At 43.8% G+C, this 16273-nt stretch overlaps 1 protein-coding gene across 1 annotated transcript in view; it reads left to right on the plus strand.

The window, feature by feature from the left end:
- Positions 1–660: 660 nt before the first annotated feature.
- The window catches only part of TFCP2L1 (transcription factor CP2 like 1), a 56491-nt gene continuing 40878 nt past the window's right edge, over positions 661–16273 (plus strand). The window contains exons 1-2 of the mRNA XM_017641246.3: positions 661–930; positions 4272–4423. Coding sequence (XP_017496735.2) covers positions 869–930; positions 4272–4423 — 214 coding nt within the window. The 5' untranslated portion in view covers positions 661–868. The remainder of the gene's footprint in view (positions 931–4271; positions 4424–16273) is intronic.

The raw sequence follows: 16273 nt of genomic DNA on the forward strand, positions 1-16273 counted from the left end.
CATCTTTCCTAAGCTCTCCCTGTGGTCACCCAGCCCCAGCCCTGCCAAAGGCCTTGGCAAGTACGGTTGCTCTTGTGTGGAATCACTTTCCCTCTAGATGACCACAGAGGCGCTTCCTCCGCATAAGGGCTCAGCTCAATGTCACCTCCTCCAGGAAGCCTTCTCTGATTATCCACTTGATGCATTCCTTTTTATTTTACTTTATTCCTATGAATTTTATTCAGCAAATATTTATCGAGCATTTACCGTGTCCTAAACACTTTCAAGGCAGTGGGGATACACGGTGAGTCAGAGGGTACAGGCCTTGCCTCATGGGGCCTACACTGCGGTGGGAAAGACAATCAGAACACAAGTAGAAATTAAAAAATACCACGACTTCAGAGAGTGTAACGGGCTATGAAAAGACAAGAGCGATGTAAGGCGGCTCTGGTCCCTGACATCCAAGCCCGGAGCGGCCTCTCCCTAACCACGGTGCCGCTCTGGGGAACAGCCCGGGAGCCAGGGGTAGAGCAGCGCGCAGAGGTGCGCGAGGTCGTCGGAGCTGCGGTGAGGGTCACCAGAGCCCCACCCTCGGGGGAGGGCGAGAGGGCGGGATCTCAGCCCAGCCCGCGGCCGTGACGCCCCTTCGGCGCCACCGCCCCAGAGGCGAGCTTGCTCCGGGCAAGGGCGGGGCCGTGCCGGTCCGCCAGGTGCGCGCCGCGCGGCCTAGTGGGCGGTCCGGCCTAGACCCCGCCCCCTGGGCGTCCATAAATGCGCGGGGCCCGCAGCGTAGCGGCCCGGAGCGTGGCTTTCTGGGCCCGGGGCGGTTAGCGTGGCCCTCATCTGCGTGGGGTCACGCCCGGCTCGGGGCGGACTCGCAGGTCCAGCCATGCTGTTCTGGCACACGCAGCCCGAGCATTACAACCAGCACAATTCCGGCAGCTACCTGCGGTAAGGGCCTCGCTGCTTCGCCCGGGTGTGCGGGCCCGGCGCCGTCGGACGTCCGGGAGCCGGGCGGGGACTCGCAGGGTGTGGGGTCCCGTTTGCCGTCTTCGCGTCCGCGTCTCCCCGCTGACCGTCCTCTGGGGCCTGAGAGAGCCGCGCCGAGCCCCGACTCAGGACAGACCGTGGACCGCGGCGCGCTCTGTCGGGGACGGGCTGGTGAGCTTGGTGCCCGCGATGGTTCTCCCCGGATGACCCCGGCGGGTGCGCAGCACTCCCCTGAAGGCCGCAGCCTGCCCCGTCCGTCCTCCTCGCTACTCTCCTCTTCTCGCTGCCGTCGGGGAGGAGAACACTTCCTGCTATCAGTTCGGTGCCTACCCTGGGGACGTTCGGTCCGCTGCTCTTTGCCCCTTCCGCCCCGGTCCCACTCGGAGCCGTGCGCCCTTCGCGGTGTCCTTGGCCCGGCCGAGGGGCGAGTGAAGTGGCGAGCGCTGACCTGCGTAGCAGCCTGGCGGGCGGTGGACAGGAGCTCGAGAGGCGCAGGGATTCCCTCCCACCAGGTGGTCTTGGATATGTTGGCCTGAGGCCCGCAGGTTTATTGCCGTTGATGGAAATCTTTCTTCTGGAGTGATTTGAGTAGTGCTCTTCAAAGGGAAAAGTTAGCCCTTGTTTTGCAAAGTTCTCCCGTATCCCCTTCAAGGAAGTAGGACCCCCGTTAGGTCCAGTTTCTGGGGGATTGTTTTTCCCTGTTCTACACCTGGCCGGGTGCTAATTGGCAGACATCTCACTTTCTGAACTCGCCTGAACTAGCTTTAGCCTGTCTTTATTTACATCCTAGTCTCAGTTTATTAAATGTGCCTAATTTAACCCAAAGGGCGTTAAGTGTGGACTCAAACAAAATGAGTTGTGAGGCGGGAGAGTCGCTGGTACTGACAGCTCCAAATTCCGGGCCATGCTGAGTGCTTTTTTTTTTTTGGCCCCAAGGAGTTCCCACTCGGTTTAGCAGTACAGGTTATTTGGAAATCCTGGCTCCTGATGGGTGTCCAGTAGTCCTCTCTGACGAGCTTGTTCCAGAAGGCAAAGGAATGATAGACTTTAACCGATGTGTCTTCTGTTTTTATTCATAAGCCAGAGCAGCAGGTGATAATGGGTCTTAATTAAGGATTGGTAGCTTCCCTGCAGACCGCGGTGATGTCACCAGAGGGAAAGTTCCCTGGGGCTTGTCCGAAGCCTCCTGGGCAGATGTTACTTCCTCGGGGACTCTCCGTTCACTTACAGGAAATGTTACAGCAAAATATGCTTTTATTGTACTGCATGATGCAGCTTTAGTTGTAGTTTTGCTTAAATTTTAATTTGTTGAAAATATGTTGCCACTAAATATGTAGCCAAATCTCAAGAACGAGTTTGAAGGTGACCCTGAATGGAGGTTGAGTGTATTTAAAACTTCCTGGATACCTAAATGTCATCCATTATGGAATAATTCTACTCTTGCATGGGAGGTGCCTCTGCTACAGAGATGGAAATTTGTGGAATGCCTCAGATACTTTTGAGGGGTTTGGTATTGCGTTAAGGGATGGGGGTGGGGTGGGAGTTGGGCTATAAGGTTGCCATGATGCCGTTTCAGTTTCTGGGCGAATTTTTGGACCTTGGATATAGAATCCTGTGGTCCATGTTCATTTTGATTTTACTTCTTGGAAGCTGGGGTTTTGCCCTTGGAGGCTGACCTCAGTGAAGGCCAAGTGTGGGTCAATGAATATTCCCTTTTGTACCCCTGACTCTAGAGTGGGTCTTGTCCTTTTCCTTGGTTTCTGTATTTTATGTTTGGTCGTCTTCTCACCCTGTGGAACCCCCTGCAAGGCGCCTGCCCTTAACAGAGTGGTGGCCTTCATGCAGCCTCCCTCTCTTTTCATGTTTGATGTTCTTGTGACTTTTATTCCTTGGCAAATAAGAATGCCAGGCTTGAAACAAGTTACTGTTGAATGATGGTTCTTGCCCACTACCTCCTCCCGGTTTTTTTTTTTTCTTTCTTTCTTAATTTAAAGGCAGCAGCCCATGGATTATTAACTTAACATGCTCTGGGCAAACATTAAATTATTATGCAGTCCCAGGTGAGCAGGCCTGCTGCTTCATCTGGGCTCCTAGCTATCCACTTGGGCTGGGAGTGTGTGCTGTGCTGCTGGGTGCTGGGGCAGCACTGTACAGACAATGGTGGCAGGGGGAGACCCACAAATTTTTCAGGGAGGTTTTCCAGCCTGTCCTCCAAGCCAGAATTTTCTTTTTGAGAATTGGTGACATTGCCAGGGTGTGTGCCGCGTTTCTGTTTTAGAGACATCCTTTATTGTGTTGTATGAGGAACAGATTGTACCACTGACTCTGCTGTTTATATAATGAAGTGGGGTCAGCAAATCTGATTCATAACCCAGGACACCCATGGACGGAGGAGGGTCATCAAGATAAGGGCACTGGCACTTTTTTGGCACCTGTGACCATGCTTATCCTAATTTAGAGGTCTCCGGCAAGTCACTTCTGCCACAGTATTCTTTCTTAAGGATTTCTTTTTCCCTTGGGAGGACATTTAAAAAAAATACATCTAGAAACAAGTTCTCCAGTCATAGGCTGATGTGAGGCTGATTTTCTGGGATGTGGCAGGGAGTTTTGTTCAGAGGCAGAGGAAGCGACTCTTTGAGCATCTCGATATTTTCCATTTGGATAAGAAGACTAAATTGAAGCCAAGGTCCTTCTTTTTTTTTTTTCCACATAGGAGATACTCAGATAACCTGTAAAGTAGAGTTTATGGGCCAGTTGTCTTATTTATTTAATTAATTTTTAAAAGAAAGGTTTGGGGATGTCTCATCCTGGGTGAATGTAACAGTTTCTGCATTTGCCTGGTTACAGAGCCCCAAGGACAGGGTTGTATTGGTCTGAGAAGTGGTTAGTGAATAGTATATTTGAAATTTTTGTTCAGATTCTTATTCTAAAAGCAAGACTATCATGCTCAGTTTCTCGTGGATGGAAACCATATGGCATATGGAGTTCATACATTGCTGCTAGTTGCCTTGTCAAGGAGACTTCCATAATTTGTAGATGTTAGATAACTGCTTTTTTATCTCCTTGCTGATATTATTGAATACATCTCTTCAGGGCCATTGAGTGAAAATGGAGTCATCAAGGATTGGTTTGCTCTTTTGAAGGCATCTGGATTGTTTGACATGAGGTGTCAGAGCTGCCAGCGCTCTGGGGCTGTGCTTTGCTTTGTCACCCGTCTTTATGTCCACCTCGCCGACTTGGCTATCTTTGCAAATGGGCTCTTTGGGACTGTGCTCCTGACTGCTCCCTCCTGTGTGTTGCAGGGATGTGCTCGCCCTGCCCATCTTCAAGCAGGAGGAGCCCCAGCTGTCCCCTGAGAATGAAGCCCGCCTGCCGCCCTTGCAGTATGTGCTGTGTGCTGCCACATCCCCAGCTGTGAAGCTGCACGAGGAGACACTGACCTACCTCAACCAAGGTAGTGCTGGGGCAGCAGGTCAGGGTTGAGCTTGGGACTGCAGACACGGCCCAGAAGGGATGTAGAGTTGACCTGAACATCCTTTTTGGGCCTCATTGCCTTGTCACAGTGGGAGAGATGGACTTTGGGAAGGAGGCTGTGCTGTCAGATACCATTCTCTAGCTGTGAAACTACCCTGAGCCTCCCTGTCTTCATGTGAGAAACGAACAACGTAACAGTAATGTTACCCAGTTCAGGCCAAATATGGGTGACCATGAAACATTTCCTCTTGTAGGTCCCACACACAGCAGATGTGCTGTGATTGGCAGCTGTTGCTGTGTCCTTTCCCCAATACAGATTGAGCATCTTTGGTGTGCTAGGTCTGCCGACGTTTCTAGCTAGAACTGTGTCTGGCGGTGGTGGGAAGGCTGGCCCTGTCTAACACAGCACGGCTGCTGGATTCCACACAAGCCAGACAGAAGCCCTTTGTGGAGAAGAGGGCAAAGAAATGCATACATGGGTTTTGGGGTTTGAATTCCAACTTTATTACTTCCTAGCTCTGTGACTTTGGCCATTTCTTTTTTGCTGATCCTCAGTGTTACATGTGTAAAATGAGATGTGTAATTTTGGGACATTGGAAAAAATGAAGGTGCGTGAACTGGCATGATAGTGGGTGTTCAATTGCTGAGTCCGTTTTATTAGGGCATGTGAGTAAGTTTCCTAACGGGTGGCAGTTTGTGGTTTTTATATGCTTATGTGTATGTATTTATTGCACTTCCTTCCTGAGTCACCTCATAGACACCCTGGCATCAGGTGGATTAATTGCCCCTTTGTTTTACAGGGAAGAGCAGAGGGGCACAGTGGAACGCACCATTTTCTGTAGGGTTCTTCATCATTGCAGGGGAGCTACAGGGTGTAGTGGTTTGTCTTAGACTGCCTCCTTTCTGGAGAACTTTGACTCCTCAATTTGGGGAGCCAGTTTAAAGTGGAAATCCAACTTGATCATCAGGCTCTCTGAAGTGCTGATGACCTACCTGTCTTCTGGGCCAGAAAACCAGCTCAGAATTAGCAGGTGGCCCTGCATCTGCCTTTGGTTGGAAACAGCCCCCTCTGGCCCACTGGAAGGGCTGCTTATCCCGGTGGGTCACTCAGTGGCCTCCTCTTGTCACCAATCCAAGCTCAGCTGAAGGTAGGGTGACTGGCTTAGGTCCTGAGATCTGTGCTATATCTGCTGAGGCTGGTGGCTGTTGGTGGCGGGGGAGGTGGCCATGTGGGAGAAAACCTCTGTGTGGCTATGTTGTGCAATGGCTTTGGCCACTTACCCTGCTTACACAGAAGGTCAGATGGCACCAACTTTTGATTTCCTCTCTGCGCCTCTGCTTTCTTGCTTAAACATATCATGAAGAAATGGATGATGTTCACCGAATATTGAGCTGAGGAGTAAGTGGCCTGAGACCCAACTGCTGGACCAAGACTGTACACAGGGCCTTTCTGTAAGGCCTTCACTGCCTTCCCTCTACCCCTGCTCCTTCAGTCAACTTGCGACAGTGTTTGGCAGTCAGCATACTAGATCTTTTAAAAAGAGTTTATTCTTTGCTCAGTGTAGTTAAAAGAGAAAAAGAGTTGCCCCATAGTCTTTCCATCCTGTGTTAATTTGGTATATTAACTTTAGATACTTTTTGAGTTACATTTTACTGATTATTAAAATATCTACTTATTCATTACAGAGCATCTGGATGATTTAGAAAAGTATAAGAAAATTAAAAGATAAATAAAATCGAAATTTCCTCTAATATCACCCCAAAACCACTGCTAACCTTATTTCATTTGTGTTAAAATTGTGATCATGCTACAGGCATATATCTTTTTTCTTCATTTACTATATTTGTAAACTTTTCATATGTCATTAAAAATGCTTTGAGACCTTAACATTTCATAATGGCCACATAGTATTACATTTTTTTAGTTCTGTTACTTTGACCAGTTTCATAGTATGGATGCTTAATTTTCAGGTGTCTGTGTGTGAAATGTTGATTGTTAATTATTTTTTGGATAAATACCTTAGAGGTAGAGTTACTGGATCAAATGGTTTAAATAAGGTTTTTGATACATTTTATCAAATTGCCTTCTCAGCAAATGTACCAATTAAGAAGCTAGCTGGCAGGTATATTTTACTTCTTCCTAATATTGGATAATAACCATTTTTCATCTGATTAGTAAAACATAGAATTTAATCTTAAACTAGCATTTCTATCATTGCTATTATGGTTGAATATTTTAAATGCATTTTTTTATCTTTATTTGTCCATCAGTTATGTTCATGTCCTTTGCACATTTTTCCATTGGGACTGTTTATATCTTACTGATTATAAGAACATTCCATATGTGAAGAGTATCAACCTTTTAGTGCCACACATTGCAAACATTTTTCCCTGTCGGTTGTTGGTCATTTAACTATATTTATCATGTGAAACTATATGGTGTGGGACATATGTCATGATTTTTTTTTCCTGTGTAGCAATTTATTTTAAATGTCTGTTGTCAAATCTTTTATGGTCTTTTAAAATGGGATTTCTTTTATGCTTAGAATGCCTACCCACCCCAAAATCAGTTTAGTAGTTTCCTAAATTTCATTTATTGGTTTCTAAATTTTAACATTGAAATTCATCTGGAATTTTTTGGAAATGTAATAATTACTTATTTAATAATTTGGATTGTTGCTATGTAAAATACAGGTATTTTTTAGGTTTACTAGTGAAATTTGTACTGTCATGTTGCATTGGAATTTTTTTTAAAATTTTTATTTTGTTATCATTAATCTACAATTACATGAAGAACATTATGTTTACTAGGCTCTCCCCTACCCCAAGTCCCGCCCACAAACCCCATTACAGTCACTGTCCATCAGCATAGTAAGATGTTGCAGAATCACTGCTTGTCTTCTCTGTGTTGCAAAGCCCTCCCCTTTCCCCCACCCCCCACATTATACATGCTAATCATAATACCCCCTTTCTTCTTCCCCGCCTTTATCCCTCCCTACCCTCCCATTCTCCCCAGTCTCTTTCCCTTTGGTAACTGTTAGTCCATTCTTGGGTTCTGTGATTCTGCTGCTGTTTTGTTCCTTCAGGTTTTCTTTTGTTCTTATACTCCACAGATGAGTGAAATCATTTGGTATTTGTCTTTCTCTGCTTGGCTTATTTCACTGAGCATAATACTCTCTAGCTCCATCCATGTTGTTGCAAATTGTAGGATTTGTTTTCTTCTTATGGCTGTGCATTGGAATTTATGATGTGATGTAAAGGCCTATGTTCATTTACTTTTCTGAATAGTCAACTTGCTAGTTATTTCCTCGCTTACTCTTTTCTCACTGACTTAAAATGCTACTTTTGAAACACTTAAACCATACTTTGAAGTATTAGTCCAGAAACAGACCCTTGCATAGGTGTTTGTCCTGTGCTCCAGATATTCATTGAGCCTTGTCCCATTTCCCATTTATTTATTGTAGCTTGGAAATATGTTTATTTGGGAGTAGATGTTGCTTTCATCATTCTTAGCCACCCTCAGTTTTTCATTCTTATAGACGCATTTTACGCCTCTTGACTTTTCCTTCTATACTTTTTTCAAAAACTGATGAAATCTTATGCTTTTATTAAATACTACTCTTGTAATAACATTTTCTATCATTATTAAAGCCTCTTAAATGTCACCTAAAATGTCTGCATATTATGTCACTATTTACTCTTACTGTTTAGGACAGAATATTGTGATAACTGCTGGAAGAAAACACGCAATGTAATTATTTTAGTGTCTGTCTCCTGTAATAGAAGGGAAGCTGTGTGAGGGTGGATTTCATGTCTGTCCTTTTTTAACATTGCACCCTCAATATTAAATTTGGTGCCTTGATAGTAGGTAACTCTAAAAATATTCAGAAAATTTAAAAACTAGACATGATTTATTTCATTTCCTTTTATTTCTCTTTATTGCTACTATCAATAATGTTATACTGGGTATCTTTTTTTAGCATACCTTATTTAAAGGAGCCTTTCTATGTCATATGACAAAATAGGAGTTGATTCAGTCAAGAAAAATGGTTTTGACAAATCAGTCAAAACCTTTGTGGTTAATTGAAAAGTTTGCTCTTAGGTATTTATTGCATTGGCTTTATGATGTTTATTACACTATTTCTGTGAGACCATCCTGTGTCCTCTTCATTGTAATGTGTTCTGAAAAGCATGTAGAGGTGCCTGTATCCGTAAATCAAAAGGCCTTTTAAACCACTGTGTACTCATTTCTCAATGCATTGTCATATCAGTGCCTTCACACCATGTGACTTGGGTAAGATGTGTTATATATGGGTAATGTCTATCATCACCAAGCCCAGTGGCTGACTTCCTTTGAAGTGGCGTCCTGAGGAAAAGGGGTTGGACAGCTGTTGAATGGAAGTCTGCAAATTCCAGATCAACCTCTTTGTCAGTGGCCAGAGGTCACTATGCACAGATCTTTCCTGAAGGCTGGAGCCAGAGGGGAGGGATGAAGTGGGTGGTGGGGGAGGGGTCAACAGAGGAGAGAGAACCCCAGGCATCTGTAGAGAATTCTGGCTTGGAGATAAGAAATACCTTTGTAAGAGTGGCCTGTTCTGGAGAAAGTTTTTGTTATTTCCTACCAGAGCAACTCTTGAATATTAAATACAGTAGTGAGTTTTTACTGGAGTTTTCCTTTTTTTTTTTTCGTTTGATTTTTATACTTGATTTATATGTGAATCCCACATTTCTCCCTTATTATATTATTATTATTATTATTACTATTTTATTATTATTTTAAATAAAATGCTGAAGTGGTAGGTAGATGCAAGATAAAGGTAGAAAACATAGTTTAGTGCTGTAAGAGGGCAAATGTAGATGATCAGGTGTGTGCCTATAGACTAAGTATTAATCCAAGCTAGACAAGGGCAACAAAACATCCACGGATGCAGAAGAGTTCTCTCAAAACGGGGGTGAAGTTCTAAGCCTAACCTCTGTTGATCCCCTATTTCTCACCTGATGACCCCCCTGCGACTGTGCCTGTCTTAGGTTCTTCCTCCCTTGAGGAATCTTACCCGTCTCTGGCTAACCAGTCATCTTCCGGGGCCATACAGGGAAATGTAAAGTTGGTAAGTGAGAGAGAAGCTATATTGTTTGAAAAGGTTAGCTTTTTACTTTGCAGATTTATGCCCTGTGGCTTTTATGCCCAGTATTTGTCTTGAGGTATCTTTACCACTTGGAAGAATTATGATACTCGGTAATTTCATTATGAGGCACGAATTCTATTTAAGGGTTGTAATTAGGAAGGAAGAAGAAAAGCTATAGAAGTAGCAGATGGAAGAAAACATGGGAATATTGATTGTTTCTTTGACATATCTTCTTGTAGAGTAACATAAGCATGTATAGGTTTTAAACTACTAATTAAATTGCGCACACACATTAACATAATAGGAATACAGCTACATAACCAAAGCAGACCTACAATTACCGGCAATCTCCAGTGAAACCAAGAAAACCAGTTAGGCACCCTAGGCATTTGTGAAAACTTATCAATGATATGATAGATATTGTCTAACTGAATTTGAATAGTTTGAGAAAAATCAGACAAATTAAAACAACACATTTACTGGAGTCTTACTTTAATTCATGGAATAAAAACTTGTCCATTGGAAGGAGAGGGTGGTTTGCCGGCATATGTCTAATTATACAGACATACTTAAATAGATACTTAAAGGAATGTGTGTGCCTATTTTTAAGAGAAATGGGATATTACATATACTGTTCAATTTATCTTTTTTCTTTTTGTCCACACAAAATACCCTCAAGTCTTTCCACATCGGTGTATTAAGAACAAAAAGGAAGCTGAGCATTATACATTATGATCTATTGTATGGATGTTGCATAATTTGTTCTTTTAAAGAACATTCGGCTTCTTTCCATTCTTCCTCATAATTACACCCAGCACTTAATACTACAGTGAGCATCCATGTAGGCATGTCTTTGTGCTTACACAGTTGTAAGAATAGGGTAAATATCTAGAAATAGAATTGCCAATACAACATGTTGATAGGTACAGTGAAGTTGTATTTGCACTTTCATGAACAGTAACTATTGAATAATTATTTCCTCCTGCTTATCCTCTATCCTCCATCTTTGCCACACCTGGACTGTCACCTCCTTGAAGGCAGAGGCCTTGAGTATCTTGTTTACTGCTAGTCCTACCACAGTGCCTGGTGTTCAATGACTTTTTGAATGAATGAAGAATGTCTATTTTTCTTTGCCTTTGCCAGCACTTACTAACCTCTGGTAATTAGTAAGGAAAAGATAAGGTATCCCTGCTTTAATTTTCATTTCCCATTGAATTTTTTTTTCATGTTATTCAATTATTTGTATTCTCCTTGCCTTTGACATGATTTACCAATTTTTCAAGTGGAGTTTTCATTCTTTTTAAATTTATTTGTATATTTACATCCTCTGCATATTTGGTAGAATATGTTAGAAATGTTTTCCTGTTTTCATTTATTTCATTCATCTACTTGTTATTTAGCATAATGAAAGTTTTTATAAGTTTTTATGTCATCAGGTTTATTGGGTTTTGCCTTACTTCTCTTTGTGTTTCATGTCCCATTTAGTGGAAAAGGTCTGTTCCACTTTAAGATTTTAGCAATATTTCACCTGTTTTTTAAAAATGTTTTTTCCCATCTTTGACTTTGGTATTTGTTTTGGTGTGTAAAGAGTGAAGTAGGACTCCAGTTCTATTATTTTCCAGGTGGCTAGCACATGGTCCCCCAATAACATACTGAGTATGGGCTCTTCAAACAGAAGAATACTAGGCAGCCATAAAGAGCATAAAGTATCTCCTTAGGAAAGAGATCTACCATGTGGTATTCAAATCTTTCCCTCTCTTGGTGACACCAGTTTGGATGACACAATTTGTTATTCTTTCTTGGAAGCTGGGTGACAGATCAGAAACTAGGAATTTGAGATTTGGACACACCCAGGTTCCAATTAGGGCCCCCTGTTGTTTCCCAAATTATTGAACCTGTCAGCTTGTGCCTTTCTGAAGCAAATGGAGCACCCACTTAAGGTGTTATCTTGAGAACTGAATGAGATATTTGTTGTTTTTAGCTTGTTTGTTTTTGCCATACAAAGATAATGTTATTTTGGTTGTATAAACTTAGAAATGAGCAAAGAATTTTACAAACTTTGCAACAAAGGTTAAGAAGAAAAAATGGTGGGTGGGAACAAATGCTCTCCCAAATATCAACTCTCCATAATTAATCAATGAATTGATAAACTAATAAAAATACTAATAAGTTAGCTAGTTGTTAATTGGAGTTTTTGGTTTCTTTGTTGTTTTAAAACCAATCATCATGTACTAAAGTAAATAGGAAGTTACTTGTACAGATTGCTTATCTCAACTCATAGCATATAGAAATGAATTTTAAAGTTTCAGAGGTGGTCTGGTCATTCAAAACTTCACTTATGTTTTAATCATGGAACAATTAATTAAGTTAAAATATATTTACATGATGTAATTCCAGAGGGTCCAATGAACTGGGAATGATACAGTCTTGAGTTATGTTAATAACATCTATATTCTGGAAACACTGTATTTAAAACTTCATTGAGAACAAATACAGCATTAATGATACACACATTGAATGAAATAAGCCTTGATCAGAATAATGTAGAGTTAAGACCCCTTAAATGCCTGCTGTGCTTGTACAGTTCAGAGGTTGGCTGCTGTAAATCTGAAGCAAACCCGCCCATCACCCCATCTCTGACGTCACAGCTAACCCCTCTGCTCCCATGGGAACCTGAGGATGCGTGGGATGTCCTGATCTGCTTTAAATGTAGGTTTTATTATTTTTCAAGTATTGTGAAGCCAACAAGTAAGGAGACAGATGATTTCCATTGAAAAGTTAGCTTGTTGCAGTTCCCAAGAGAAGGGGGCATGGTGTACCGTGTGGCCAGAGAAGCACCAGGGTCAGCCAGGCAGGAGGCGGGGAGAGAAAGCTGAGGGAGAGACTTTATTATGGTTTCCAAGCAAGGCAGAGTAGCAGGTTTAGGACTGGCTCTGGGCCTTAGGGGCTTTCCTTAGTCTGGCAGGGGCGGGGGTGGGACATGTGGGCGGCAGTGGGAGGGTAGGGGATGGGGTGCCGGAAGAATGAGCTTTGTGAAAGCATGATGTTGAAGATGGTTAGTGTGCATATCAAAGGCACACACAAAGGACAGTCATTAACTGCATCCAAGATTTGGCTATTCCTGGGAAGGGCAGCCTGCCCCATCCAGCAAGACCCCACATGTCAAAGCATCAGAAACACATGGTTAATGACCTTGGGTACCACTCTGGGCTACAAGTGGAATAGCAGCCACAAAGGGGCCGCTAGGGAAAACATGAACCTCAGATGAATTCAGCCATTTTTTTCAGAGATGACTGAGCTTTTTCTAAGTTTCTACAACTACCACCATTTTTCTTGAGCAGTTTCCTCATGGGAACTGATCTACTTTTGATTGACTTTAGATTTCTCCAGACATTCAACTGTCATGTAGTAGCACATCTTTGTGAAGTGCTGCCAAGATTTTGATGCATAAGCCTGATGTTTTCATACACTTTGAGAAGCTTCTTTCTATTTGTTTGCAGTAAGTTCCCTCTTCACTGATTGTCTGCAAAGTTGCATCTCGTGCTTCATGTAGTTCATTGTAATTCAGGCATGTTGAGTTTCACTTGGAGCTTTTTGCATCTCTCTCTACCTGAGCATTTTCACATGGTAGAGATGCCTGTTCTGGTTAGAGACTTTTGATTTGAACTGCAAGTGCTTTGTGTGTTTGATTTTCTTCACACAACTGCTTAAGTACTCTGTTTTTCTTTTTCAAGATTTTTTAAGGGAACATTTAAGTTAATAGCAGTGTTGAGTTTCTTCAAAATGACATCCAATCATCTTGGTCACCATTTTCTGACTCACTTTTTTTGTCTGATGCTAAATTGCTGTCATTCGTGTTCTCTCTAAAGAGAACAGGTGAGTCTATCATCTCCAGAAGTTCTAACCGGTCCCCTGATGTAGATAAAATGAGAGTTCCTGTGGCCAGGATTCTCACCTGGCCCTGGTTGACTATCTTACTGCACACCTGTGGGCAATTTGACTCTATATAAAGAGCTCTGTTCAGTGCTGGGCATGGCATGGCTGCAAGGCTGCAGGAGAGCAGAGCAGAGGCTGGAGTGGTGGCAGCACCAAGGACAGAGGCCCAGAGGATGGCTGTGTGGGATGACTGTGCGGACAGAGGAGCCCAGAGGCAGAGACCGGCTTGCTGCCTGCAGACTCGCTCTGAGTGAACAGGATTTTAGTGACTGACTTGCTACCTGGAAATAAAGTTGGGTATAACCCTTTCACCCCAAGAACGTTTTGCTGTCATTTTCTTTGGTCACATTGAATCCATAGTGAACTTGCCTGGGGCTGAAACCCATTGGCAAGACACCTGATCACTGCCCTATTCCCTCTGTGTGTTGATACCTGCAAACACTTTTTTCAGTTCCTCCAGCTCCTCCACTTTTTCCTTTCTTTTAGCATCTTTTTGGGCAAGCAGCTTAGGCTTTCCAGAAGTTGACCATTTTCATCAAAACTATAGCTATTTCCATTTTAAGGTTTTCTGCATTCTTCTGACATGTCTTTAAGATGTTTTTGGCCTTAGTCACTTGGAACTGTAAGGATTTCAATTCCTCTTTGACCACGTCTGTCCTTCCAGACGAGCCATCATTACTCCTTGAGATGAAAATGTTAGGGGACTCAACTTCTCTGTTCTCAGTCAAAGAGGTATGTGGTGTTCCCCAGTGAAAATGTGGACCTGTTTGCATCTTTACGAAGTGCTGACCGACACAGAGTTTATAATGTGAGAACTGACTCCCATTGCAGCAGACTTGAGGGCTTTGAAGGCTTCTGTAATGCACTTAATCTGCTTACCGACTCAGCATATTGTTCAACTTGGGCAGAAAATCTTTGGGCCAGCTCATTTTCCTACAGAGTACCTTGGCTTTTTACTGTAAGAACAGTTAAAGCGGCACCTACCCGCATTTCTAGGGGAAACTCAGATACACCTGGCTTTCTGTGCCCGCAGTTCAGACAGCCTCATCAGCAAGCACTGCACAGCCGCCACAGGCCCTGTGGCAAAGACATTTATGAGGTTGCTATCAGACCCTCCCTGACTTCAGAGGGCATTATGGCTCTGCCCTGGCCACTAGCTTCAGGGCTACAACTGCTTGCCAGAACCCTGTGAATGTCCTACCCCTCAACAAGTGCCTGGCAACCAGGACAGACCATTAGTGGGGCTGACAGACGGGTACCAGGTTTAATAAACTTTGCTCTGATTACCGTACAAGTAGAAAGGGTTATAATTTGTATGGTACATTGTGGGAGCATAATTATATTTAAGTGTCTGGTACATCAGTGAGTCTCAATAAACGTTGCTTCTGCTAAGTTTGGCTGTTTTTCATGGGTGTTTTGGAGAGGAGGGGAGCAGGAAGGAAGGTCAGCGTAGGAAGACCCACTTTACTCTTTGTAAATGGGCCCTGAATCAGGCTTCAGGGGCCACAGAACTACATTAATACTTAGAAGAATGTGTACAGGTTTGCTGCTCTGAATGAGATAGGTATTCTGTGTTTTAAGGAGCCATTCTCTCCACGTAGCTGCCATGATTATTGAAACCCCTTCATTGCACCAAAGAAGGAAGGAAGCCCAGGTAAAGATGGAGTGTTCAGGCCACGCGGTTGCCCAGGGCTCTCAGCCCCCAGATAGTGGCCTCCACAGCTCTGGGGACTGCAGAGGCACGGGGAGGGGGGCAGGTACTCCTCTGTGTCATTAGACCCTGGTGCTCCTACCTCATTTTTCTCCGAGGACTCCAGGTCCCTCTGACTGGTTGCCGTGGGATTCTTGCAGAGTTACCCCATTGCTTGAGTGGGTTGGTGTTACGCTAGGTGGAGGCCAGAGTGGAACAGCTGGCTTCATTTCTTACCTTCTGTTTTGCCCCTTACCTTGTCACACAGGAATGTCCTTTAGGTATCTTGAGAGGCGTCTCATCCAACCCCTTTTATTGATGAAGAGATTGAGGTCTGAAGATGGAATTGACTTGTCAGCATGTGTAGTGGGTTCCTGACAATCTCTTGGAGTACAGTCCCATCTCTCCAGAGTGACTCAAGGGCAGTATTTGATCCTTAGACCATCAGCATCAGAGGCTCCTGGACTGGGTTGGTTCCTGCTGTGTTAGAACTGGGAGGGGTAGAAATGTGTTTTCACTAAGCACACAGTGATTGATGCTTACGTTCACTAGGGTTTTCTAGCCACTGCATTGAGGGCACTTTCCAGAAAGGGAGAACTGGACCTTGCAAAGAAAATGCAGCCCTGCCCCACTCATGGCTCTGTGCTTTGCAGGTTGGTGACCACTCCTGAGCCCAGCCAGGTGCTCTATGTTCAACCTTCCCCTAACTCCAGCCAGTGTTCATTCTTGGAAGCTTCCATCTGGGAGGTTAGAGGACCCAGTGAGTGGGGAGGAGAGGCCACACATGCCCTGGGAATTCACAGAGGTTGACAAAAGTAGATTTCTAGAGTATTAGAGCTGGAGGTAGCCTAAGGTCTTCTCTATGATGCCTTGGTTTCTGGACCAGTATCACCTGAAAGCTCGTTAGAAATACAGAATCTTGGGTCTGCTGCAGGAAAGCTGAATCAGAACCTGCATTTTAATAAGCCTCTGGGTGATTTATGAACATACTGTAGTTTGAGAAGCACTGATCTAGCTTATCCACCCTCCATCCCTCCCTCCTGTATTATAGGTGGGTCAACTGAGACCCAAAGAGGCT

The sequence above is a fragment of the Manis javanica genome, chromosome 7, assembly GCF_040802235.1.
Source record: "Manis javanica isolate MJ-LG chromosome 7, MJ_LKY, whole genome shotgun sequence".
Taxonomy (NCBI): Eukaryota; Metazoa; Chordata; class Mammalia; order Pholidota; family Manidae; genus Manis; species Manis javanica.